This window comes from Coregonus lavaretus, assembly GCF_964263955.1.
Source record: "Coregonus lavaretus genome assembly, chromosome: 24".
NCBI lineage: Eukaryota > Metazoa > Chordata > Actinopteri > Salmoniformes > Salmonidae > Coregonus > Coregonus lavaretus.
This window is the reverse complement of record NC_140011.1, coordinates 22210833-22236812: the sequence shown is the minus strand read 5'-3', so window position 1 is coordinate 22236812 and position 25980 is coordinate 22210833. Positions and strand designations below refer to the sequence as shown.

The 25980-nt window shown below is 44.3% G+C and overlaps 1 protein-coding gene across 2 annotated transcripts in view; it reads right to left on the bottom strand.

The window, feature by feature from the left end:
• Positions 1-24624, bottom strand: part of LOC311099481 (mediator of RNA polymerase II transcription subunit 13-like) — a 129441-nt gene extending 104817 nt beyond the window's left edge. For both annotated transcript variants that reach the window (XM_084140173.1, XM_084140174.1), the window contains exons 1-2: positions 23133-24624; positions 7590-7827 (exon numbers count right to left, since the gene is read on the bottom strand). In XM_084140173.1, the coding sequence (XP_083996299.1) occupies positions 7590-7827; positions 23133-23204 (310 nt within the window). In that variant the 5' untranslated portion in view covers positions 23205-24624. The remainder of the gene's footprint in view (positions 1-7589; positions 7828-23132) is intronic.
• Between the last annotated feature and the right edge of the window lie 1356 nt (positions 24625-25980).

Sequence of the window (25980 nt, the reverse complement as noted above, 5' to 3'; positions counted from 1 at the left end):
CTCTCCGCACTGCTAAAGCTAACTCTCTCTCCTCTGCTCTTGTCCTTCTAGACCTGTCTGCTGCCTTTGATACTGTGAACCATCAGATCCTCCTCTCCACCCTCTCCGAGCTGGGCATCTCCGGCGCGGCTCACTCCTGGATTGCGTCCTACCTGACCGGTCGCTCCTACCAAGTGGCGTGGCGAGAAGCTGTCTCCGCACCACGTGCTCTCACCACTGGTGTCCCCCAGGGCTCAGTTCTAGGCCCTCTCCTTTTCTCCCTATACACCAAGTACTTGGCTCTGTCATATCCTCACATGGCCTCTCCTATCATTGCTACGCTGACGATACACAACTAATCTTCTCCTTTCCCCCTTCTGATAACCAGGTGGCGAATCGCATCTCTGCATGTCTGGCAGACATATCAGTATGGATGACGGATCACCACCTCAAGCTGAACCCTGGCAAGACGGAGCTGCTCTTCCTCCCGGGGAAGGACTGCCCGTTCCATGATCTCGCCATCACGGTTGACAACTCCGCTGTGTCCTCCTCCCAGAGTGCGAAGAGCCTAGGCGTGACCCTGGACAACACCCTGTCGTTCTCCGCCAACATCAAGGCGGTGACCCGCTCCTGCAGGTTCATGCTCTACAACATTCGGAGAGTACGACCCTGCCTTACACAGGAAGCGGCACAGGTCCTAATCCAGGCACTTGTCATCTCCCGTCTGGACTACTGCAACTCGCTGTTGGCTGGCCTCCCTGCCTGTGCCATTAAACCCCTACAACTCATCCAGAATGCCGCAGCCCGTCTGGTGTTCAACCTTCCCAAGTTCTCTCACGTCACCCCCCTCCTCCGCACACTCCACTGGCTTCCAGTTGAAGCTCGCATCCGCTACAAGACCATGGTGCTTGCCTATGGAGCAGTGAGGGGAACGGCACCTCTGTACCTTCGGGCTCTGATCAGTCCCTACACCCAAACGAGGGCATTGCGTTCATCCACCTCTGGCCTGCTGGCTCCCCTTCCTCTGCGGAAGCATAGTTCCCGCTCAGCCCAGTCAAAACTGTTCGCTGCTCTGGCACCCCAATGGTGGAACAAGCTCCCTCACGACGCCAGGACAGCGGAGTCACTCACCACCTTCCGGAGACATTTGAAACCCCACCTCTTTAAGGAATACCTGGGATAGGATAAAGTAATCCTTCTACCCCCCCCCCCCCCCCCCCAAAAAAAAATTGTAAAGTGGTTATCCCACTGGCTATAGGGTGAACGCACCAATTGGTGAGTCGCTCTGGATAAGAGCGTCTGCTAAATGACTAAAATGTAAATGTAATATTATTTCACTTATAATTCACTGTATCACAATTCCAGTGGGTCAGAAGTTAACATACACTAAGTTGACTGTGCCTTTAAACAGCTTGGAAAATTCCAGAAAATGATGTCATTGCTTTAGAAGATTCTGACAGGCTAATTGACATAATTTGAGTCAATTGGAGGTGTACCTGTGGATGTATTTCAAGGCCTACCTTCAAACTCAGTGCCTCTTTTGCTTGACATCATGGGAAAATCAAAATAAATCAGCCAAGACCCCAGAAAAAAGATTGTAGACTTCCACAAGACTGGTTCATCCTTGGGAGCAATTTCCAAATGCCTGAAGGTACCACATTTGTCTGTACAAACAATAGTACGCAAGTATAAACACCATGGGACCACGCAGCCGTCATACCGCTCGGGAAGGAGAGGCGTTCTGTCTCCTAGAGATGAACGTACTTTGGTGTGAAAAGTGCAAATCAATCCTAGAACAACAGCAAAAGACCTTGTGAAGATGCTGGAGGAAACAGGTACAAAACTATCAATATCCACAGTAAAATGAGTCCTATATCAACATAACCTGAAAGGCCGCTCAGCAAGGAAGAGGCCACTGCTCCAAAACCGCCATAAAAAAGACAGACTATGGTTTGCAACTGCATATGGGGACAAAGATCATACTTTTTGGAGAAATGTCCTCTGGTCTGATTAAACAAAAATAGAACTGTTTGGACATAATGACCATCGTTATGTTTGGAGGAAAAAGGGGGATGCTTGCTAGCCAGAGAACACAATCCCAACCGTGAAGCACGGGGGTGGCAGCATCATGATGTGGGGGTGCTTTGCTGCAGGAGGGACTGGTGCACTTGACAAAATAGATGGCATCAAGAGGAAGGAAAATTATGTGGATATATTGAAGCAACATCTCAAGACATCAGTCAGGAAGTTAAAGTTTGGTCGTAAATGGGTCTTCCAAATGGACAATGACCCCAAGCATACTTCCAAAGTTGTGGCAAAATGGCTTAAGGACAACAAAGTCAAGGTATTGGAGTGGCCATCACAAAGCCCTGACCTCAATCCTATAGAAAATGTGTGGGCAGAACTGAAAAAGCGTGTGCGAGCAAGGAGGCCTACAAACCTGACTCAGTTACACCAGCTCTGTCAGGAGGAATGGGCCAAAATTCACCCAACTTATTGTGGGAAGCCTGTGGAAGGCTACCCGAAATGTTTGACCCAAGTTAAACAATTTAAAGGCAATGCTACCAAATACTAATTGAGTGTATGTAAACTTCTGACCCACTGGGAATGTGATGAAAGAAATAAAAGCTGAAAGAAATCATTCTCTCTACTATTATTCTGACATTTCACATTCTTAAAATAAAGTGGTGATCCTAACTGACCTAAAACAGGGACTTTTACTAGGATTAAATGTCAGGAATTGTGAAAAACTGAGTTTAAAAGTAGTTGGTTAAGGTGTATGTAAACTTCTGACTTCAACTGTACATTTCCTTTTTTTTATATATATTCCCCTTTATTACTTTCCAACCCCACCACCCTTTCCCTAATTTGAGTAAACAAGTGAACAACAATGCTTAGGCCTCTACTTCCAGCTTATACTTACTATATACATTTTATGGACAGTCAATTTTACAATAATTATATTTTGTTTGTTTTTTCTCCTGAACTTCTTCTACTCTCAACCTCTCCGATCATTTTCATGATGTCCATCCGGTTTGCTTCTATATGCCATATCTTTCTAACTGTGCTCTTTCACAAAAGCTCCCAACCTACAACTTATATACTTATTATGGACACAGTATGCTTACATTATTAGTTATCTTGTTATTAGTTGTTATTAGTCCCATCCTTCAACTCCATTCAACACCACCCATCTATCTCTTAACACCATCCATATAGGATTTCTATTTGCCATATATTTTTCAACTTTACTGTGATATTTAAAAAAAAGTTCTGAACCTTTCTATTCTCATTGTTTCTACAGATTGTAAATTGAAAATAAACATTTTTGCTAAAAGTATTATTATATTATTGATCGATTGACTATGACTTTTCAGATCACCCAGTAATGCTATCTGCAAGGTTAGCTCCAGGTAAATATTGCAATCCTTTAGCCATTCCTGGACCTGTGTCCAAAAACAAGCTACAAATGGGACAGTACCAAAACAAATTATCTAATGATTCTGTCTCTTCGCAGCTAAATCTGCAGAGCTGGGAAGATTGTATCCCCCATATAAATAATATTCTATTGGTAGCAAGAATTGTATATAATAATTTAAATTGAAAGATTCTAAGTTTTGAATCCGGTGTAGTTTTGCGTATCAGTTCATAAACACTATGCCATGGGATCGGTACGTCAAAAATCTCTTCCCAACTATTTGGCAATCTATATGGGACGGCTGTCAATCCTTTGGTCCTTAAATTAAACTGGTATACTTTTTTATTTATCACAGTTTTCTTTAACCAATTATGTTCTTTAATGCAAGGCCGACAGACAAGTAAAACATATTTTGCATCTTCAAAGTGGTAGGCATGTTGTGTAAATCAAATGATACAAACCCCCCAAAAATCCATTTTAATTCCAGGTTGTAAGGCAACAAAATAGGAAAAATGCCAAGGGAGGTGAATACTTTCGCAAGCCACTGTATCGGTTCTTAGTACTCAGGGGGAAAGGGCAGCTCACAGCACACCACACGGTGACCATGGGCTAGGTCAGAGGACAATCCTTCTGGCGGATTGCATAATCCGGATTAAACAGAGAAAGTATATTACAGGAGCTATTTTTTCAATTAGATGTTTACTGAAAACCACACACTCCATTCTGTAAACACAAGCTATGAAATAATGCCATTATCATTAAATTGTATTTATTTTTATTTTCATTTCACCTTTATTTAACCAGGTAAGCCAGTTGAGAACAAGTTCTCATTTACAACTGCGACCTGGCCAAGATAAAGCAAAGCAGTGCGGTAAAAACAACAACAACACAGAGTTACATATGGAATAAACAAAACGTACAGTCAATAACACAATAGAAAATCTATTTACAGTGTGTGCAAATGTAGTAAGTTATGGAGGTAAGGCAATAAATAGGCCATAGTGCAAAATAATTACAATTATAATTTAGTATTAACACTGAAGTGATATATGTGCAGAAGATGATGTGCAAATAGAGATACTGGGGTGCAAATGAGCAAAATAAACAACAATGTAAATAACAATATGGGGATGAGGTAGTTGGGTGGGCTAATTACAGATGGGCTGTGTACAGGTGCAGTGATCGGTAAGCTGCTCTGACAACTGATGCTTAAAGATAGTGAGGGAGATAAGTGTCTCCAGCTTCAGAGATTTTTGCAGTTCGTTCCAGCAGCAGAGAACTGGAAGGAATGGTGACCAAAGGAGGTGTTGGCTTTGGGGATGACCAGTGAGATATACCTGCTGAAACGCATACTACGGGTGGGTGTTGCTATGGTGACCAATGAGCTAAGATAAGGTGGGGAAATGTATCATCAACCTGATTAAAACTCAAACATGTGCAATGGTATCAATGTAATTAATATTGCAAACAATTATTTCATAATATTGAACTGTAAAAAAATGTATGTATAACAGGCAGCCTAGGAATTAGACCTTATTTCATGACATCATCCTTAGCTACACCGTATCTCCTCATATTTAGCTACACCATATCAAAACACGAGTCAGTTAGTCAGGTTTTTTCTCCCTCTAAAGCATTATCTCTGGTCTCTGTGTTCCTGTTCTGAGGTGCTCTCCCTCCCAGAGACAGAGGTTTCCCAGCCAGCCCATTACAATGTAACCAGGTCTTTGTCCTGTGCTCTATTCCGGTCCCTCGACCTTTGGCTCCCTGTGTCTCCCGGCCAGCTGCACAGAGGTCCCTGTGTGGAGACATGCCAGGGAAAAATGCAGGAATAATTGGAGGGGGGAGAAGAGGAGGCTAGAGGTGGGGAGAGGGGATGGTGGGGCACCCAGGGTCTGGGAACCCTTGTGCTCTTGGTGAGTTCAGAGCTGATTCTAAGGAATGGAGGGGTGAGGGGTGGGGGGGGGGGGGGGGGGGTAAGCATGTTTGGTTTGTGAGTGACCGAGTGAGGGGGGGACTGGATGTCTTAATAATGGAGGCCACAGTATAGCAGTCCTACGCTCTGGGAGAAAAGAAACACAGCATTTTTTCTCCCACGCTTTATCTGATAAGCAGGAAGCCCTGCCTTCCCTCCATGTTCTCTGCCATAAAACACACACACCAGCCTGCTAATGCCTGCTCAGACCAAGAACCAATCAAAAATAAGGTAAAGAAGGTGTGACTTTGGCCTCGTATGCTGTTCACTTTGAGAGCATGTTCCGTGCTAACTGGCCTGAGTCCAACAGGGATGAAGAAACTACAGGAATTTAAGAATTTAAACCTGAAATATTGTGTTTAACATTTTACTCATGTGTTCTGGAGGGACTACATGTGAAGTGGGAAAGTACATTGGGCTTCTTTTGTGTAGAATACCATCTCGACCATGTCACACCCTTAGTCAGACTCTTCATATCCGATATTGTTTTGCAGAGTGAACACACAGAGACACACACAGAGGATCCAGGCCTCCCCTGCTGAGCGGCTGAGCGCATACACTGCGCTGGTGGACTGCCTCTGCAGCGGTAGAGGAACATCAGCAGTGGTGAAATCTTGCAGAGGTTATGTAATCAACAGCAGCACCACAGTGTTTTCTCCTGTATACACTTCTTTGGACAATGACGAGAATTGATAAGTGTGGCCCAGTGGCGAGGAATGACAAGCCTGGGGAGATTAGATTAGTGGACTAACCCCATGCTGCCCTCCTCCCTCTCTCAACTGTTGTTTTATGTAATCTCCGGGTCAGGAGAGAGAGAGAGAGAGAGAGAGAGAGAGAGAGAGAGAGAGAGAGAGAGAGAGAGAGAGAGAGAGAGAGAGAGAGAGAGAGAGAAAGAGAGAGAGAGAGAGAGAGAGAGAGAGAGAGAGAGAGAGAGAGAGAGAGAGAGAGAGAGAGAGAGAGAGAGAGAGAGAGAGAGAGAGAGAGAGAGAGAGAGAGAGGCAGTGTGAATGTTTCTCTCTCTGTTGGTTTTGATTTTCATAAATAATCCTCCTACAACAACAGACCCTTTGTCAAGAGGGTCACAACTGTTATTAATAATCCAGATGCTCATAAATATCAATAGCTGTAATTTTGCAGATATTAATGCATTTCACTATATTTCAAAGATGGACACATTTCTGAAGTTTAGATCTACTGAAGCGTTGTCGATCAATATCTCTGGGACTCAAAATAAATAAACTCACACTTCCTACATCCAACAACAACAATTGAAACAGTAGTGGTTACACATCTGTGATTTCAATATGAACAGTATGTTTCTGACCACAGACGGGAAGACACACACACACATACACATTAAACAAGTTCCTAAGCAAGATCCAGCCACGCTGATCCATGTAGAAGCATTCCCATTCATTTATGTCACCTTTCATTAACCAATGAAGAAGAGAAAGAGGGACGATTGTTCTCACTGCTCCTGCCTTCTCATCACATCTCTAACTCTCCCCTTCTCATTTCTACTACTTCTCTTCCTCTCTCTTCTATTCTCTTCTGCTCTACTCTGTCCTCCTCTCTTATCCTTTCTCCCTCTCTCTGCTATACTACCGAAACCTTTCCATAAACCAATCCTTCACTTCTTCCTCTCGTTCCCTCTCTTCTCGCTCTCTTTCCCTGGCTTAGTCAATAAGCTAGTTCCCTGCTGCAAGCATGCAGCCAGATATTGCAAATGTTTCTATAAATAGAGGTGATAGTGCTGACAGTGGCACTCTTTCAGGTGAGATAGCTCTGGGTAATGCACACACACACACACACACACACACACACACACACACACACACACACAGGATCTAAACAACAGCAAGAAAAATCGCACATAGGGAGTCTGTTACTGTGTGCTTCATTACAGAGACTCTCCTGAGCCAGCACAATGCTACACAACACAACACAGTAAAACATGGACCACACAACACACCACATCACTAAACATAAAGCCCCTTTTCCCCCAAGTCACTGACCCCACAGCACAGCATGAGCACTTTTAATAAAATGCCTAATCAACTGTCATCTTCTCAATGTCTACATGCGACAAACCCAGAGGGTGGTGGTAGCCTACTGGAGGGATGGGGGGATAGAAAGAGGAGAGCAAGGGAGGATAGAAGAAAGGGGGAGAAGATGAGCGTATGAATGCGCGACAGCGATCAGCAACGGCGGGCTCACCTTCCAGCTCGTGATGGATGACGTCGGCGAGGTTGGGCTTGTCGCCCCACCAGAAGATCCACAGCTCCTTGGCTTCAGGCTTGACTTTGCGGCGCCACACACACAGCAGGTTAGCCTGCACACAGCGCATGAAGCTGCGCAGCACCGGGTCGTCCTGTGCCGGCGCTGAGATCACCGGCCCGTACTCGCCACCGCCGCGGAAGCTGTAGCACCGCCATTTGATGCCCGTCAACTCCGCCTGGAGAAGAAGAGAAAGAGTGCGTTATTATTATTTTTGTATACTGTCATTATTTTGTGTTATCATAATTAGTATCAATAAAGTTAATTGAATTGCAATACACAGAGAGAGAGACAGAGAGACAGCTATTATTGTATCTGAATACCGTAATTATTTTTGTATTATCGTAAAATGAAATAGTATCAATAAAGTTGGTTGAATTGTAATTGAGTGGTGGATTACTGTAATGAAGGAGATGAGTAGCCTCAATATGACATAACCAGGATATAATACACAAGGATTGGTCCCACTATAATTGAACATTTCCCCTCAATGACTATGCTCTCTAAACATTATTGGAAACGTTTGATTATTAGAATTGAATGACATTGACATAATACATTTTTATAAAACCCTAATTTGATTATATGCTTGTAATCTGAGACAACTGAGGTCTTGTCTGATGCCCTGTTTGTAGCTCTTTCACATCAAATGAAGTTGTATACAATGTTAAGTGAATAATGGGCTGCTACATTCTGTTAAATATAACCTAGAGCTCTATGGCCTTCCTGCTAACAAGGTTTCTTCTGATCACTGCCTTGTAAGAGGTAAATAAATCCACTGCTACTACTACTTTTCTATTCATATTATTCATATTTTAACTTCACCAGAGTTGTTGTAAAAATGTATATACTGTAGAGTATGACACTGAATAAGCAGGTGTGAGAGAGAGAGAAAATGAGAGAGAGATTAAGAGAGAGCAAAGAGCGTGAGAAGAAGGGGGAAGAAATTGTGTCAGGGTCAATCACTGCAGCACAGCCAGTATCTGACATCTTCTCAATTTCATTTGATGGAATGAAATGCATTTATGTTGTCTATCAGAGGGCTGGGGGAGCGAGGCAACCGACAGCCTTGTCAAATAGGACGTTTGTTCAATCTATCGATGAGTAGTAAAAAGGCCAACCCCACTGCACCAGAGAGAGGGCTCTTTAAACAGATACGAAGACACACCAATGACACTGAGGATAGATTTTCTCAGACAGCAAAAACAGTCTGGCTTGGGTGGAATATTGTCGTCATGTGTACAGAGTCTGTCTTTTCCCTTCTGTGGTTTGGGTTTTATTTAAATACAATAAACAATGGGGCCATTGATCCACATTAGGGAAGTTATGGCTGAAAACCCTGAGGTCTCGCTCCACAAGAGACATTGATTTTGCTTTGGAACGCAACTCAATAACAGAGTCATCAAATTATGCTCCAGTGTGGGTGTCTATGAAGAACAAGGCTGAAAATGAACATCTCACAAAGGCTATGTTCAATACCCACAGAAGCAGATTTGGCAGGATAAGGGAGACCGCTCGGTGAGTCACGGTGCCTGGCCTAGGCTCCTCTCCTGTGTTCAGCAAGTTGTGAGGGCCTAGCTTGGCACGCCGTCCTGGCTGGCACCACGCCACCCCTCACCAACTTGGAGAAAATAATACTGTCTGTCCCATTGGAGTTTGATGGAAGAACCGGCCACATGGACGGATACGCAGCAAAATGGGGCACCTTGCTGGAAAAATAGATCTCAATGTGCTTATGTGTGTGTGTGCGCGTGCATACTTGCAAGCGTGATTGACTGTCTGTACAGTATAGCATACGAGTGTGTGTGTGTGTGGAACAGACAGCCCCTGTGAAAAATGTACCTTGTAATTACAAACCCACTATTCCATAATGACAGAGTGTGTGTAATCTGAGATATAAACATTGACACGTCGATAATCTGGCCTAAAAATAGTCCCGCCGGAGGTCAAGGATGTGCTTCTCCCAAAGCAAAGGAGAAGACATCCAACATCTGCCCGAGGGGGAGTCACTATCTGTGAATGTCAAAACCTTAGAGAGAGTCTGACAGAGGTCACTTCTAAACCTGAAACAGGATCACTGGGAGGTCATGTAGCGTCTCACTATGGCTGAGACTGCACTATACTCCCCCTACGCATCACGTATCAATAACCCCCATGATGACCCCATTGAACCGTGATGGAAACTCCTGCTATAGGCTAATCTATTGGCACAGTACCTCGCACACACACACGCAACTACACACACACACACACATGCACACACTCCAGAGCTGCGATGCAGACTAGGGGCGCTCAAAAGCAATGACTCACATCTGAAGGCCCATTTTCTGGTTGACAGTCAGCGAGAGTCATTTTGTCCAATGATAACAGGTGTGATGTGATAATGAGGTGTGTGTGTGCAGGCCCTGGGCAGGTTGCTGTGCAGCCTGGGAGCTAAGGAGCGGTAGTGAGAGGGATAGTGCTACTTTATCCCTCATAAAACGAGGGAGCATAAATCACTCACAACATGCGCAAACAACCAGAGTTTCTTCCACTCCACTGCCAATCAGGTAGAAAAAAATCTATTTTTTCCACAGGTAATAAAAACAGCACTGTTTCATGCACCTTGTTTACTGGCCCTCTGCTCTCTCATCTCTTAATGAACACGAAGCCAAAAACAGGGCTTTTCCTTCAGAAACAGAGAGGAGCAGGAGGTCTGACCTTCCTTTAACCTCCTCGCTTTTTTCTCTCTCTTTGTGACAGGGCTGCCTATGGTATTATACACCCTGTGATTGACAACAGCAACAAGTGAGAACCAACAGAATATCCTGCACAGAGGTCATACAGAAAACACTAAGCATCTGGTTGTAATCAAACACATATGGGAGTCAAAGCTTCTCCTCTGGTGAACCTTTGGCACACACATAGCTGGAATTGCAAGTAATGGCCAGAGTCAGGCACATCCAGTACAGGCACACTTATATAATGTAGTAATATATACCGGTTTGGGTTCACTGTATTAAGCCTCAGCGAACCAGCACATCTCAGTATGTTAATAGTGAGTATGCTGTATACAGTAAACATAGTGTACACAACCCAATAGAAACCTATAGACTCTGAACAGGAGATACATAATAACAGGTAAACCCCCATAATACAGTTTAAAAGGAAAGCACACTTGACTCAAGCTTCACCTTTGAGGTCAGCGACCGACAGAAAAGGTGAAGCCACAAGAGTGCTCGTGGAGCGAGAAAACATTCAGCTTATTGTCCTGCCTTAACCTTTTATTTCAGTGGGCTAAATCAGGGTCACACAGAGTGTTTCTTGGTAGCCTTAAACAAATCTACTTTGAAACAAAAGTATACACCTCACACACATGGTTATGGGCTTAAAAAAAAGAAGAAGAAACCTGTACCATGTCAGATATACCGTTGAAATGTATTACATTTTGAGTTTGCATCCCAATATTACACTTTATATACATCACAGAAGACTGAAATATAACAAAACCATTTAACATAGAAAAACCGTGTTTCGGCGGTTTAAAATAAAGTATGTTTATTCATTATGAAATTATGAAAAATATGAAAAACATTCCACCCATGAGGCCACTAGTTCATTTGACTGCAGGAAACGGCTACCAACTTGGGGCGTTGCGGAAAACCTCTACGAGAAGTAGGGAATGGATTGTTTGCATTTTACCTCCATGCCGCAAATACCATTTTCCTCCAGGCTGACAGACACGCGTGCACATGCACACAAGGCACTGCAACAGTCTGGAACAGAAAGGTGTGCATTGAACACAAGGTCATGCATGACAACACACGCAGAGACACGACTGTACAGTTGGGGCGAACACTTCCTTCCCCTTACATGACAAACAACACTGTTAGGGCACTGAAGTGCTTCTTCACACACGCAAACCCACAGGTAGCCATTCATAAAAAGCAGCCCTGCCATTTGTAAGCAGCGACAGAAAAATATAGCACAGAGTAGTCTGGAGTTCTAAAGGAGCCCAGAGGACTTCACCATACACTCTGACTTATTATCAACACACAATGCTATCTTTTCCATCTGAATGTTAAGTTCAGTTTAGCAAACAGCTTGAGTTTCTAAAAAGTCACTTACTCCCTATCAAGGCCATTTAGTCTTTTAGAATATGGGTGACTTGAACAGGTGGGTCTCCTCACCAGTTAGGAGATGGGAACCTGGTATCAAAGCGTCTCATGCTGAATGATAAGAGAGTGTAACACAGATGCCACTCTAGGATTCTTGTAGCAATGTAAGAGCGATAGAGTTGGACAGAGGAGAGCACTTTAGGCAATTGAGAGACAGCTTATATCAGCAGCTTTACCTATCAAAGCTTCTGTGAAACACTTTCTGTCAGGGTGGCATTTTCAGCCTGTCAAATATCTGAAGACACTTGCCATGCTGCCAATATGTGGGGTTTGTTTAACTGACAAGCTGTTTGGTAGGTCTACAGTACTGTAGACATGACTCATATATCATCCAAAAAGACTATACAGAACAACAAGTCAAATCCATTTAGCTACAATTTAGAAAATAATCTGAAATTCAATTCATAAATACATTTCACATTAATTGGAAAATGTTTATTATTTTCATAAAATTATTGCTCAGCTCCTGAAATTATTTGATTTGGAAACTGAAATGACCTTTACCCTGTAGCCTGTTCTAAAGTAGCCCAGTGTTGAAAAATGTAACTATTTTGAAAACCAGAAATAATCTATTTTCCACATGGGGCAGGGTGGGTGTCAGGCACTGGAAATGCTGAGAGCCTATAAGGACCAGTCTGATTGACTTAGAGAAATCAGAACAGGCTAGATCCCCCTTCTTCAATTAGCCCATTGAAATCAAATTAACCCATATTACTGCCTGCTTTTCCCCCCCTTGCCTTTTACAGTGCACAGGGAGCTCTGCAGAAATGAGCATAGCAGAGGGGACAAGACATACACAAAAGCACCAAACAGGTGCAGAAAATGGCCTCTTAGGCTCTCGGCACTAAACAGGTGCTTTTATTCTGCCCTCTGCCGTCACCTCTACAAGGCCCTACAAAGGAAGGGGCGTCATTTGATCGTGTTTCTGTTGTAGGATCTGGCCCTAGGAGGCAGGCAAGCCAAGCGACCTAATTAGAGCTGCACCCGTCCCCGGGGGCAGAGTGACGGATGGACCTGCCAATCAGCTGTGGCTCACACTGCGGAGAGCTACAATCAACCGCTGGCTTTTCACCTGATGCAAGGAGAGGGGGGTGGGACATGAGAAGGAGGAAGACCAATGAAGACGGGGGAGAGAGGCTGCACATAGCCAGTGTTTGGTGTGGCAAACAAATGCTTAAAAACAAAGACATGGGGCCATGCTGTTGGGTTCAATCTTAAACGGAGGACCTACCTAAAACAGTGGCCCTGCTTAACGTGAATTATTAATGAGCAAATACATTTACCAGAAGCGTGTCTCCAGCGCAACTTAATTAACTGTGACAGGCAGAAGAAATACACAAGGAAGAAACAGGGAAGTAAAAACAGTTGCTAGGCAACATACAACATCTGTAACTTATTCAATTTTCAAGATTCTGTCTCCAGGGTTACAGCGGAAAGATAACATTTCAAGCAGTTTAGGGGTCTGTTCTGTTGACTCTAAATTACAAAGGGATGTAATTCTCCATCTCTTGCCCTCCCCTCCTTCTCCCTCTCCAGTAACACCTCCATTGGCTCCCATGCACCTGGAATTCACTGTCTCTGATTGGAATAATAATAATGACTATATCCAGCACAATATAAATGTCAGGAAAGCCCCTGACTTACCAGAAGCAACACATTAATATCCAACTATACTGAACTAAAATATAAACGCAACATGCAACAATTTCAACGATTTTACTGAGTTACAGTTCATATAAGGAAATCAGTCAATTGAAATACATTCATTAGGCCCTAATCTATGGATTTCACATGACTGGGCAGGGGCGCATCCATGGGTGGGCTTCGGGAAGGCATATGTCCACCCACTTGGGAGCCAGGCCCACCCACTGGGGAGCCAGGCCCAGCCAATCAGAATGAGTTGTTCATCACAAAAAGGCTTTATTACAGACAGAAATACTCCTCAGTTTCATCTGCTGTCCGGGTGGCTGGTCTCAGACGATCCCACAGGTGAAGAAGCCGGATGTGAAGGTCCTGGGCTGGCGTGGTTACACGTAGTCTGCGGTTGTGAGGCCAGTTGGATGTACTGGACGTACATTCCTGCAGTCAGCATGCCAATTGCACGCTCCCTCAAAACTTAAGACATCTGTGGCATTGTGTTGTGTGACAAAACTGCACATTTTAGAGTGGCCTTTTATTGTCCCCAGCACAAGGTGCACCTGTATAATGATCATGCCGTTTATTTCAGCTTCTTGATATGCTACACCTGTCAGGTGGATGGATTATCTTGGCAAATGAGAACTGTTCACTGCGACCGCGCCTCACAGAACCCAAATAGGGGAGGGCTGGGTGGGTGTTGCTCCTCGGAGGCGGCTCCGGCTCTGGCTCCGGGCTTGACCACCATCCTACATCCATCCCCCCGTAATGGCCCCGGTCCGATCCAACCCAGCTGGCTGGATCCGGACTGATGACGCGCACCCCTAGCTTGGCGCGTGAGGCAGGGACGGACCGGACCTGGCTGACGATACGCATCCTCGGCTTGGTGCGTGGAGCCGGAACGGACCTCCTCAGGCTGACGACTCGCCTCCCTGGCTTGGTGCGCGTAGCAGGAATAGGCTGAACCAGGTTGACGACTCGCCCCCTTGGTTTGGTGCGAGTAGCCGGAACGAGCTGACCCAGGTTGACGACTCGCACCCTTAGCCTGGTGCGAGTGGCAGGAACAGTCCGGGTTGGGCCGGCGACGCACACCGCAGTTTTGATGCGTGGAGCAGGAACCAGCCGGGCCGGGCTGGCGACGCACCCCTTTGGCTTGGTGCGTAGAGCAGGGACAGGCCGGGCTGGGCTGGCGACGCGCACCATTGGCTTGGTGCGGGGAGCAGGGACGGGCCGGACAGGGCTGACGAAACGCACCACAGACTTGGTGCGGGGAGCAGGAACAGGTCGAGCTGGCCTAGCGACGCACACCGTTGGCTTGGTGTGGGGAGCAGGCACGGGCCGGACAGGGCCGACGAAACGCACCACAGACTTGGTGCAGGGAGCAGGAACAGACCGAGTCGGGCTGGCGGCGCGCACCACAGGCTCCATGCGAGGCACAGGAACAGACAGGACCGCACTGAGGACACACACCCCTGGCCCTACACGGGGATCAGGAACGGGCCGGACCGGACTGGTAACACACCCCAGTACCCTTCGCCGTGCCTCCACACCTTCCTTCCCCTTCGTGACCAGTGGCCCCCTTAACCTGGCGGCCTTTTCTGCCAACCTACTGCACTCCTCTAACCCGTACTCCTGCTGCCCCGACGTCGTGAGCCCCCCCCTAAAAACTTTCTGGGGGTCTCTCCTCTCCGTGGACCAGGCCTCTATAGTCCTCTCCCAACCTTCGCTCTTCTGTCTCCACCACTCGTCATCCAACTCCTGGAAACGCTGCTTGGTCTCGTTGTGGTGGGTTTTTCTGTCACGATCGTCTATGAAGTAGGACCAAAGCGCAGCGTTGGTAGCGAACATATTGACTTTAATGCAAGACACAAGAATACAAAACAAAACACGATCATGAAGTCCTCAGTGACAACGACTGAACATAGAACAAAAACCCACAACCCCAAGGTGAACAATGACAGTTTAAATATGGCTCCCAATCAGAGATAACGAGCCGACAGCTGACACTCGTTACCACTGATTGGGAGTCACTGGACCAAACAATGAAACCACCAATAACAACCCAACTAATCCCCAAACACAACAAAAATGAACACACCCTGGCTCAATAATACAAAGTCCCGGAGCCAGAGCGTGACAGTGCTTTTGTTATGAACAATTTGACATTATCCAGATGTACTTACTTCATTGAGCACTGCAAGGAGGTGCAGTCTGACATACGACATAAATAATTGGATGTAGCCTACGTAATTACAAGTGAATTAAAATGGAATGACTACAGAAAAAAAATCCTATGTCCATGAACCTAACATGACTTGTTTCATTACACTAAAGTAAACAACAGAAACAGACATCAGTAGCCCTCCTCTCTCTGTCTGCAGCGCTGACAGTACAAAACCATGCACTGACTTTATTCTGACACCTGAACAGGTTTAGACCTGCAGCTCACTTCTCTTCTGCCTATAATCTGTTGTTTGTTTACCAAGTGGGAGTGGCAGCATGGAATCAGAGCCCTTCAAGAGAAGAATCAGAGAAGTGACTGCACTAACTGACTGCCTTGACTTCCTGTCTCTCACAACATCTTAACACAGCCTAACATGACCTTCAAGTACTCCAGTACAATTCACTCTGTGCTACTTCCCTTACATATACAGTAGCTTCTCTTGTTCATAAGGGAACATCTAACACTTTTAGGTTCTAGATAGCGCCTTTTTTTCTAAGAGTGTATCATCGCTGAGGCTCAATATGCACTGCATGATTAGGCATCGTTGACTATATTGACGTCAATGTGTCTCCACATCATATTGGAAATCCCATCCGTTGTGTGTGCCAGGGCTGAGATTGAGTGGTACAAATGTTCATTACCATGTGAAAAGGCCGGATGTCTGCTAATTTAAGATGAGAGCACACTTGTGGTAGCAGCACGGCACAAATCAATGCGCTGCGATGGTTTTCAAATCAACAATCTGGACCTAGCATGTTTGTTTTCGAGAGTGCACTGCTTATTCATTGGGGATAATTTCTCAATAGGACATGACCGCATCATTATTAGACTTCACAACCGCACAACAACAAGTATTTAGCCTAGCTACTCTATCCCAGACACTCTTCTGTGGCTTTAAACCAGCCTTTAACTTGAGTATAACTGTTATTGAATCGCAGCCAACTACTATATATTGGCTAAGCTGTCAGACGCACAGAAAATATTAGCCAAGTTACAAGCCGAGAGAGATAGCTCCTTTAAATGGAAAAGCTCGCTCTATCAAGATTGCTGGGTCAATTATGGTAATTACAAAGGGCTTCTCAGTGCTGCAGTAACAAAGACCACAACGTCTGTATAACGTCCTTACAGCATCTCTGGATGACACCTAATCCTCTCCCAGTCACAGCAGGTTTATATCCAAACAAGGAAGCTTTTAAAACTAAGTATCAAGTTCATATATGAGAAATCGCATCATGGAAATCATGATAACAGATTTCCAAAAGCCAGCGTTATGGTGTAAAGAAAGTGTGGTGAAACTCTATCGAGCCGTGTGAAATAATGTGAGAGAAAAAACGATGTGTCACTCAAACAGTTTGAGTCCCTTTGATGGAGATAAAGAGGGTAGCCCTGGCTGAGGAGCATCACAATGTTAGACATCCCCTCAGTAGCAGCCACAGCAGCAGCCTCGCTACAGCTCATTCCTGCCAATTCCCCTTTCCCACTCTCCCTTCTGTCGCCCTGTATACAGGAACACCAGAGGGCTAAGAATAGCACACAGCTGGCACTGCAGGGATGACATATTTCACACTCAAGCCACTGTTCTCCAAAATATCTCCCGCCTACCCCATCCATGCCATCCCCATCTCCGTCCCCATCCCTGTCCCACTCATTTTACATTTTACATTTTAGTCATTTAGCAGACGCTCTTATCCAGAGCGACTTACAGTTAGTGAATACATATTTTATTTTTTATTTTTATACTGGCCCCCCGTGGGAATCGAACCCACAACCCTGGCGTTGCAAACGCCATGCTCTATCAACTGAGCTACATCCCTGCCGGTCATTCCCTCCCCTACCCTGGACGACGCTGGGCCACACTCCAGGACCAAGGTGGCTCCCTCTCCCCTCTTTTTTAGCCGCACTTCACCTCTCTGGCAGGGCTGAGACATGTCCCGCTCAGACAAGATCCATGGCTCACCACCCAGGATTTATATCATGGGATTGGTAGCAAAGAGAGGCCTCTTTCTCTGCCTTCCCCTCCCTCAATCATCGTGCCCCACCCCTGTGAAAAGCGAGAAGGCTCGTTAATAGATCGATTTGTAGTGGAGTAATCTATTGGGCCGGTGTGTGTGTGTGTGTGTGTGTGTGTGTGTGTGTGTGTGTGTGTGTGTGTGTGTGTGTGTGTGTGTGTGTGTGTGTGTGTGTGTGTGTGTGTGTGTGTGTGTGTGTGTGTGTGTGTGTGTGTGTGTGTGTGTGTGTGTGTGTGTGTGTGTATGGGACGGAGGAGTGGGGGTAAAGTGGGTCTGTGTTGAGCTAAGGATGTTATCCCGGAAGGATGATATGGGGGGACAAGCCCCCACTGAGTTGAGCCCTGTTGCGATGACAGAGATCCCATGCAGTGACAGAGAGAGATTAGCTAACTCTGCACACAGCCTTTCCAAGTGAGGCCAGGGCTAACTGTCACTACGATAGCAAGGAGACCAGCCAAAGAGGGCTGAAAGTGGTCTTGTTTTGGCTACTAGAGCCCTGATAGACGGAGAGCTATAGCTGGCCAGACGGAGAAAGGCCACAGGGAAGTGGACTGGAGATCTACACTCTTAGAAAAAAAGGCGCTATCTAGAACCTAAAAGGGTTCTTCGGCTGTCCCCATAGGAGAACCCTTTGAAAAACCCAAAGTCCCGGTTGAGCTCATAGTAGTAATCCTTTAACATTTGAATACTGGCCATTATTATAGCTCCTTATGAGCAGGGCCACTAAGTAACCTAAATACAGTGGGTCATCCTGTTCAGTTGTATTACCCAGCCTATCTCTTATCTTATTCCCCTGTCTCTCCATCTTACACGGTTGGTTATCATTATACATGCATGGAGCTCTATTGAAATACAGTGTGTCTAATGAGCACCTCTTAGCTGATCACATTATACCTCCACTTGACGACACTTACAGTGGGGAGAACAAGTATTTGATACACTGCCGATTTTGCAGGTTTTCCTACTTACAAAGCATGTAGAGGTCTGTAATTTATCATAGGTACACTTCAACTGTGAGACACGGAATCTAAAACAAAAATCCAGAAAATCACATTGTATGATTTTTAAGTAATTAATTTGCATTTTATTGCATGACATAAGTATTTGATCACCTACCAACCAGTAAGAATTCCGGCTCTCACAGACCTGTTAGTTTTTCTTTAAGAAGCCCTCCTGTTCTCCACTCATTACCTGTATTAACTGCACCTGTTTGAACTTGTTACCTGTATAAAAGACACCTGTCCACACACTCAATCAAACAGACTCCAACCTCTCCACAATGGCCAAGACCAGAGAGCTGTGTAAGGACATCAGGGATAAAATTGTAGACCTGCACAAGGCTGGGATGGGCTACAGGACAATAGGCAAGCAGCTTGGTGAGAAGGAAACAACTGTTGGCGCAATTATTAGAAAATGGAAGAAGTTCAAGATGACGGTCAATCACCCTCGGTCTGGGGCTCCATGCAAGATCTCACCTCGTGGGGCATCAATGATCATGAGGAAGGTGAGGGATCAGCCCAGAACTACACGGCAGGACCTGGTCAATGACCTGAAGAGAGCTGGGACCACAGTCTCAAAGGAAACCATTAGTAACACACTACGCCGTCATGAATTAAAATCCTGCAGCGCAAGCAAGGTCCCCCTGCTCAAGCCAGCGCATGTCCAGGCCCGTCTGAAGTTTGCCAATGACCATCTGGATGATCCAGAGGAGGAATGGGAGAAGGTCAAGTGGTCTGATGACACAAAAATATAGCTTTTTGGTCTAAACTCCACTCGCCGTGTTTGGAGGAAGAAGAAGGATGAGTACAACCCCAAGAACACCATCCCAACCGTGAAGCATGGAGGTGGAAACATCATTCTTTGGGGATGCTTTTCTGCAAAGGGGACAGGACGACTGCACCGTATTGAGGGGAGGATGGATGGGGCCATGTATCGCGAGATCTTGGCCAACAACCTCCTTCCCTCAGTAAGAGCAGTGAAGATGGGTCGTGGCTGGGTCTTCCAGCATGACAATGACCCGAAACACACAGCCAGGGCAACTAAGGAGTGGCTCCGTAAGAAGCATCTCAAGGTCCTGGAGTGGCTTAGCCAGTCTCCAGACCTGAACCCAATAGAACATCTTTGGAGGGAGCTGAAAGTCCGTATTGCCCAGCGACAGCCCCGAAACCTGAAGGATCTGGAGAAGGTCTGTATGGAGGAGTGGGCCAAAATCCCTGCTACAGTGTGTGCAAACCTGGTCAAGACCTACAGGAAACGTATGATCTCTGTAATTGCAAACAAAGGTTTCTGTACCAAATATTAAGTTCTGCTTTTCTGATGTATCAAATACTTATGTCATGCAATAAAATGCAAATTAATTACCTAAAAATCATACAATGTGATTTTCTGGATTTTTGATTCCATCTCTCACAGTTGAAGTGTACCTATGATAAAAATTACAGATCTCTACATGCTTTGTAAGTAGAAAAACCTGCAAAATCGGCAGTGTATCAAATACTTGTTCTCCCCAATTACCAGTGTTTCACTCCGAGCAGTCCTGTCTGGGGGACAGGAGGACGCCTTTAATTAAAGCAAGAAAATCCAACCTATGTTTGTACAAGCGTACATGTCCCTATGTGTGTGTGTGTGTGTGTGTGTGTAAATATGTTTATGAGCATAATCTGATACGTTAGTGTGTTTTTGCAAGCTTGTGTGTGTGTTTGCTTCCCCCTGTGTGTGTGTTAGCTTGTGTTTGCGCACATGCTGATGCTCCCTGCATCATGGGCTGATGCTCCCTGCATCATGGGCTGTGCGCTCCTTGCGTTTCATATATTAGCAGTGACTCAAGCATGAGTCAGTGTAAAGAACCTGCCAAAGCTATAGAGGGACAGCCATGATCTCGCTCCCTCTTTCTCTCTCTCTCTCACTTTCTCTTTCTCTCAAATGGGCCGAGGCTAGTGCTCAGGAAATGCACATCACACATAATACTTCCCTCAAACGAAAACAGATTCCCCTGCTGCGCTCACTCTCTCACTCTCTAACTGCTTTTTTCCAGCAGTAGAAAGAAAGACACATTCTTCTGCCTCAAACAAGACTGCTTAAGTTCCCTCTTTCTTAGGCTCCTGTTCATTATTTCTCTAGGATTTTGCCCGTTTTTGTCCTACCAGTCATGATGATTCTGAGATTAATGTGAAAGAGATGTGTCCAAAACTAAAGTCTTTTACATTTAACAGCCTTTCTCTCAAAGTGCAGTTGAAATAGGCTGACAGTAAAGATTTCTAATAAAGATATGCTGCTTAATGCTAAACCTTTTAGGTGTTCTATTGACGTGGTCAATAATAATAATAATAATAATAATATGTAGTAGATCATTCAGACAAGGTTACTGCACAGTAGAATGCTGTTCAACAGGCTGTCAGAAAAGGGCATTCACTGGGAAAGCACCAACATTACATAAACTATGCTGTACATACATGACCCTGAGACTGAGGTGTGAACATATTTAAATATAATATATGTACAGGAACTGTCACCATGTAAACACAATGACAAATATGGTATACAATAGTCATTATAGAAGTATTAATAGTAATATAATAGTAATAGCGCATGAAACCTAACTCTAAATTCCAGCTTTTCTATTTGACCTCAGCACTCTACAGTGAGTGATCTCCCCATCTTTCTCCCTCCTTGACAAGACACTGGTTTGTCATTAGTGTTCATCTGACTTTGACTTCCTAACAGCCATCACAGTAACTAACTGCTGTGGCTCAAACCCCTTATAAATATTCAGAACAACAAGCAGACATTCCTCTTCTCGCTCACCTTTCTAAATCTGTTCACACAGACAGAGAGAGCATGGAGCCTTGCCAGTCCTCTGCACAGCGTGATAATGGAGGGGGAGTCTTTTGGAGGGAAAACACTGTGCTTAGAAAGTTGACAAAAAACATAATCACTGTTTTACTCTGTTTCCACAGGCCCACTGAAAGAGAGAACCTGACAGGGGTGCTCAGTTGACTGCACTAAAAGCACTTAGATTTGATCTGATTAAATTAATGTATACCAACAGAGAGCACTAAATCAATCAAGAGGGCTTTCCTGAATTTGCACGGCATTGGATAAATCTCTCGCAAAGGTTTTCCTCCTCTCCCTCTACACTCGCTGGCTGCATTGGTGGAAAGGTTCACCTGCTGCCGCAAACCATCACAAAAAACATACTGAGAGCTTGACTGTAACTAGTGTAGTGTCGGAGGCACACTGCTGCTAGAGATGAACATGACTACCAGCATCATGACCTAAAATGCCCCCAGGTCCCCTATTGTTGTTGTGGCTCCTGACCCCATGCCCAAGCTCAATCCACATGCCTTTCCACTTCAGTGCATATAGTAGTAGTGCAATGCAGTTAACTCAGTGAGTGCAGGGTTGAACTCAGTGAAAAACAATGTTGAGAAAAGTCTGGGTCATGGAGGGTTGGGATGGAATTGAGGCAATAGCAGAAACTGGTGAATTCCGCTAATGCATGTAAAATGGAAGGTTTGTTTGATAATCTGAGCAAAGGTTGCATATAATCTTCCAATAATGACTTTGAAAGTGGAAATTATGTGTTAACTTGAAACATGCTACCGGCAGACAACTCATGTTTCCTTTCTAGTACGGAACACATTATTTCACCTGCACTTTGAGCAGGGGGTAAAGGGTTGAATAAATAGCTTTTGGATACCTCTTATTTCACATCAATCCAGGTATAATAATTGCTTTGCGTACCCTTTGGCCTCATAACCTGCTGCTCTTGAGTGCTCTGTTTGAGCAGTAGCCTAGGCCTATGGTAGCCTTTGCATTGCTCCAATTACAAAATCAGGAAATGCCTCACATTTTTCCACCAACTCAAAAAATACTTGAGAGTGGCTACAGTGGAAATGCTTTTTCCAAGTCAGTTGTTGAGAAGTAGAGTTCAGAGAAAGTGTTCCAGATTTTAGTGTAAATCTTAATAGGCCTAGTTATTCTTCATTATTCTGTCTGTCTTGATTTTTAAGTATGTCTGCTAGTTCAATGTATCTACACAATGTCACATCACTAGGCTGCCTTGCTGTTGGCTAAGAAAAAGCAATAGTGGCATAATTTGAGTAATTTTAAATAAATTATAGGCCTACAAATTAAAGTGTGACATGAACAATAAATTAGCAAGGTTAGGCTACTATTTTTTATGAGGCTGCATATATTTGAACAGGCTACAAAACAATGTAGGCCTAGTGTTAAAGCCTCTGAAGTATAATATAGTATCATAATACGTTTAGTGATACAAATACAGTAGTTTTCCCGGACTAGTGGCTCACGTTAATGATTGGCTAATAACGCACCGACAATTGGTTCACCTTTGTACCGAGAGTGCAGATCTAAAGCGTGCCTACTACGGTCTTATGACTTGTCGCTCACGCCTCGCTCATGTCTTTATGTGCACCCATTATTTGTTTTACTGTACCAGAGAGAAGAGGTTGGAGTGGCAGTCTTCAAGGCTTGCCCCGTTAGCCACCCAATTCGCTGCTGTAGTCATAATCGTCCGCCGATCGGGTCGTCAGTGCAGGGCATGTCGAAATCCTTGATCGGTATCAAGACCGAGCAGTGGTGGCAAATTGGTTCCCTCACAAGTCTGCCACGCCACCTCCAAAACACGGGAAATTGTCTAACAGATCAACAGCTAACCTCAAGTAGCCCAATTATTTTGTCAACAAAGAAATAATTCCAAATGTATCAATAACCCACTTTGACTGTTTACCAAACTAATGGTTTGTTTTCGTACATCCAAGTGTGTTCGCAGATCAGAACATTGTTACAGCCCAGCTCAGGCGATCCAAACCTGATCATTGTCAAACGCAGAAAGCAGGTAGGCTAGGCTAAAATGTATCCGTGTCTTAATCCATGGAGAGAAATGTAAATCCGTTTCCATTCCAGTCTTTCTGATGATAGGCCTACTTTAATGATTAATAAATATATATATATAATAGTGTAATCCATGTGAAGTCGATCTATTCTTTTCTTCCAGAGCGTTAAAACCCATCAAAATGAGTGGTTAGTCCGAGAACTTCTAGAAAAACACTGTAGTTTATTCCGCGTTTATTAATTGAACACGAAATCGACCGTTTAGGTGTTGGAGACCAGTCAGCTGCGAATTGCATGCAAGAAATCTGAATTCGATTCCTTCAGCCCCACAAGCTAATGCACCAGTTGTGATAGTTTTCTAGAATTGCATGAGCTATTAATAGCTTTCTTTCTTACCACCACCGTCCCCCTCACAATGTAGCCTGCCACACACAACAGGCAACTGTGACTGGAATGTTTAATCCTTGTTTCACTTTGCAAATAACATCAGACTGCAAAATAAAATACTGCTCTTTTGTCGGGTAACCCAAGGTGGACAGCAAGAACCGACGGTCTCGCAAACAAAAAGGTCATTCAATGTGTCAATGTTAAACGTTTTCTTATTTCTTCAAACGAAAAGTATACTCAGTCCACCAGAAGGAAAACGGCAGCAGCAGACAGAGGTTTAAAAAAAATCCATCATTCCTTTCTGTTTTATATCATTACGAAATGTCCTCCCAGTTTACCAGTAATTAGACCTCAAAATACTTGTTTAGCTTGAAATAACAATAGCTGCAGTAATGTATCCAAGAAAACGTTGACAATCCAGTAATGGTGACAATCCCTGTCTGACGTTATGGTTATCAAATAAATGCTGCACACTGGTCAGATGAGTCCAGTCTCGTTATCTCCCTCTAAAAAAAAACATGAAAAATAACGTGTTCCCTCTTAAAGCAAGATTTATGATGTCAAAATCATAAATTAAACCGTCGATGATATGCGGTGTTTCTCATCAAGTAATTCAGAAGCAGCGAGTCCCTTTCCAGGCATTGTTTATGTCTCAATCAGTGTCTTTACTTTAACATTCGTTAGTGAGTGTATGTGTGTATGTATGAATATGTTTGGCTTTCACTCTGTGTGTATGTGAGTGTGTACTACTGAATGCTTACGCGAACAGCAGCCCACCACGCATAGCAATGTAATGGCGGCCGGCAGGCTACGAGAGACTCGCTATCCCATTTGGCCAAGTAGAGTCCTCACGTGATCAAAGCAAGGGATTACAGCACTGTTTAGATTAGAATCTTTGATGCAGGCCTTGACGCGACGCTAGAGGCGCCAGTGGCTCTCACTGACAATCAGCTGTCATCGAACCACATCACACATCATCTCCCCTATTCTTACAGTGTATTGTTGCGTTGTTACATTGTTATGCCTAACAATAGAACTGTTGCAGTGAATGTATCAATGGAATTCTTACCAGGCCTACACATGTTATTGTTACATCACTGTTGCAATTCCTTAATTGGTAATAGACTGTTGCATTATGATTGGTGATGTCATAAACAAGGAGTGGAAGTCAGAATCACCCAATGATGACATCCATGATAGTGTCACAATCATAGAGATCCTATTAAAAAGGTTTCAAGTTTCATGTTTTAATGTCACATGCACAAGTACAGTGAAATGCCTTTCTTGCAAGCTCTAAACCCAACAATGCAGTAATCAATAACAATGTAATACTAAAAATAACCAGGTAGAACAAAAACACACAAGATATAAGAAATAAGAACACGATAAAGTAAGTAAGCATACAACGGTATATACAGGGTCAGTTCCAGTACCATATTTACAATATTTAGGGCTACTGGATCGAAGTAGATATGTATAGTGGTAAGGTGACAAGGCATCAGGATACAGTTGAAGTCAGAAGTTTACATACACCTTAGCCAAATACATTTAAACTCAGTTTTTCACAATTTCTGACATTTAATCCTAGTAAATATTCCCTGTCTTGGGTCAGTTAGGATCACCACTTTATTTTAAGTGAAATGTCAGAATAATAGTAGAGAGAATAATTTATTTAAGCTTTTATTTCTTTCATCACATTCCCAGTGGGTCAGAAGTTTACATACACTCAATTAGTATTTGGTAGCATTGCCTTTAAATTGTTTAACTTGGGTCAAACGTTTTGGGTAGTCTTCCACAAGCTTCCCACATAAGTTGGGTGAATTTTGGCCCATTCCTCGTGACAGCGCTTGTGTAACTGAGTCAGGTTTGTAGGCCTCCTTGCTCGCACACGCTTTTTCAGTTCTGCCCACACACATTTTCTGTAGGATTGAGGTCAGTGCTTTGTATGTCCACTCCAATACCTTGACTTTGTTGTCCTTAAGCCATTTTGCCACAACTTTGGAAGTATGCTTGGGGTCATTGTCCATTTGGAAGACCCATTTGCGACCAAGCTTTAACTTCCT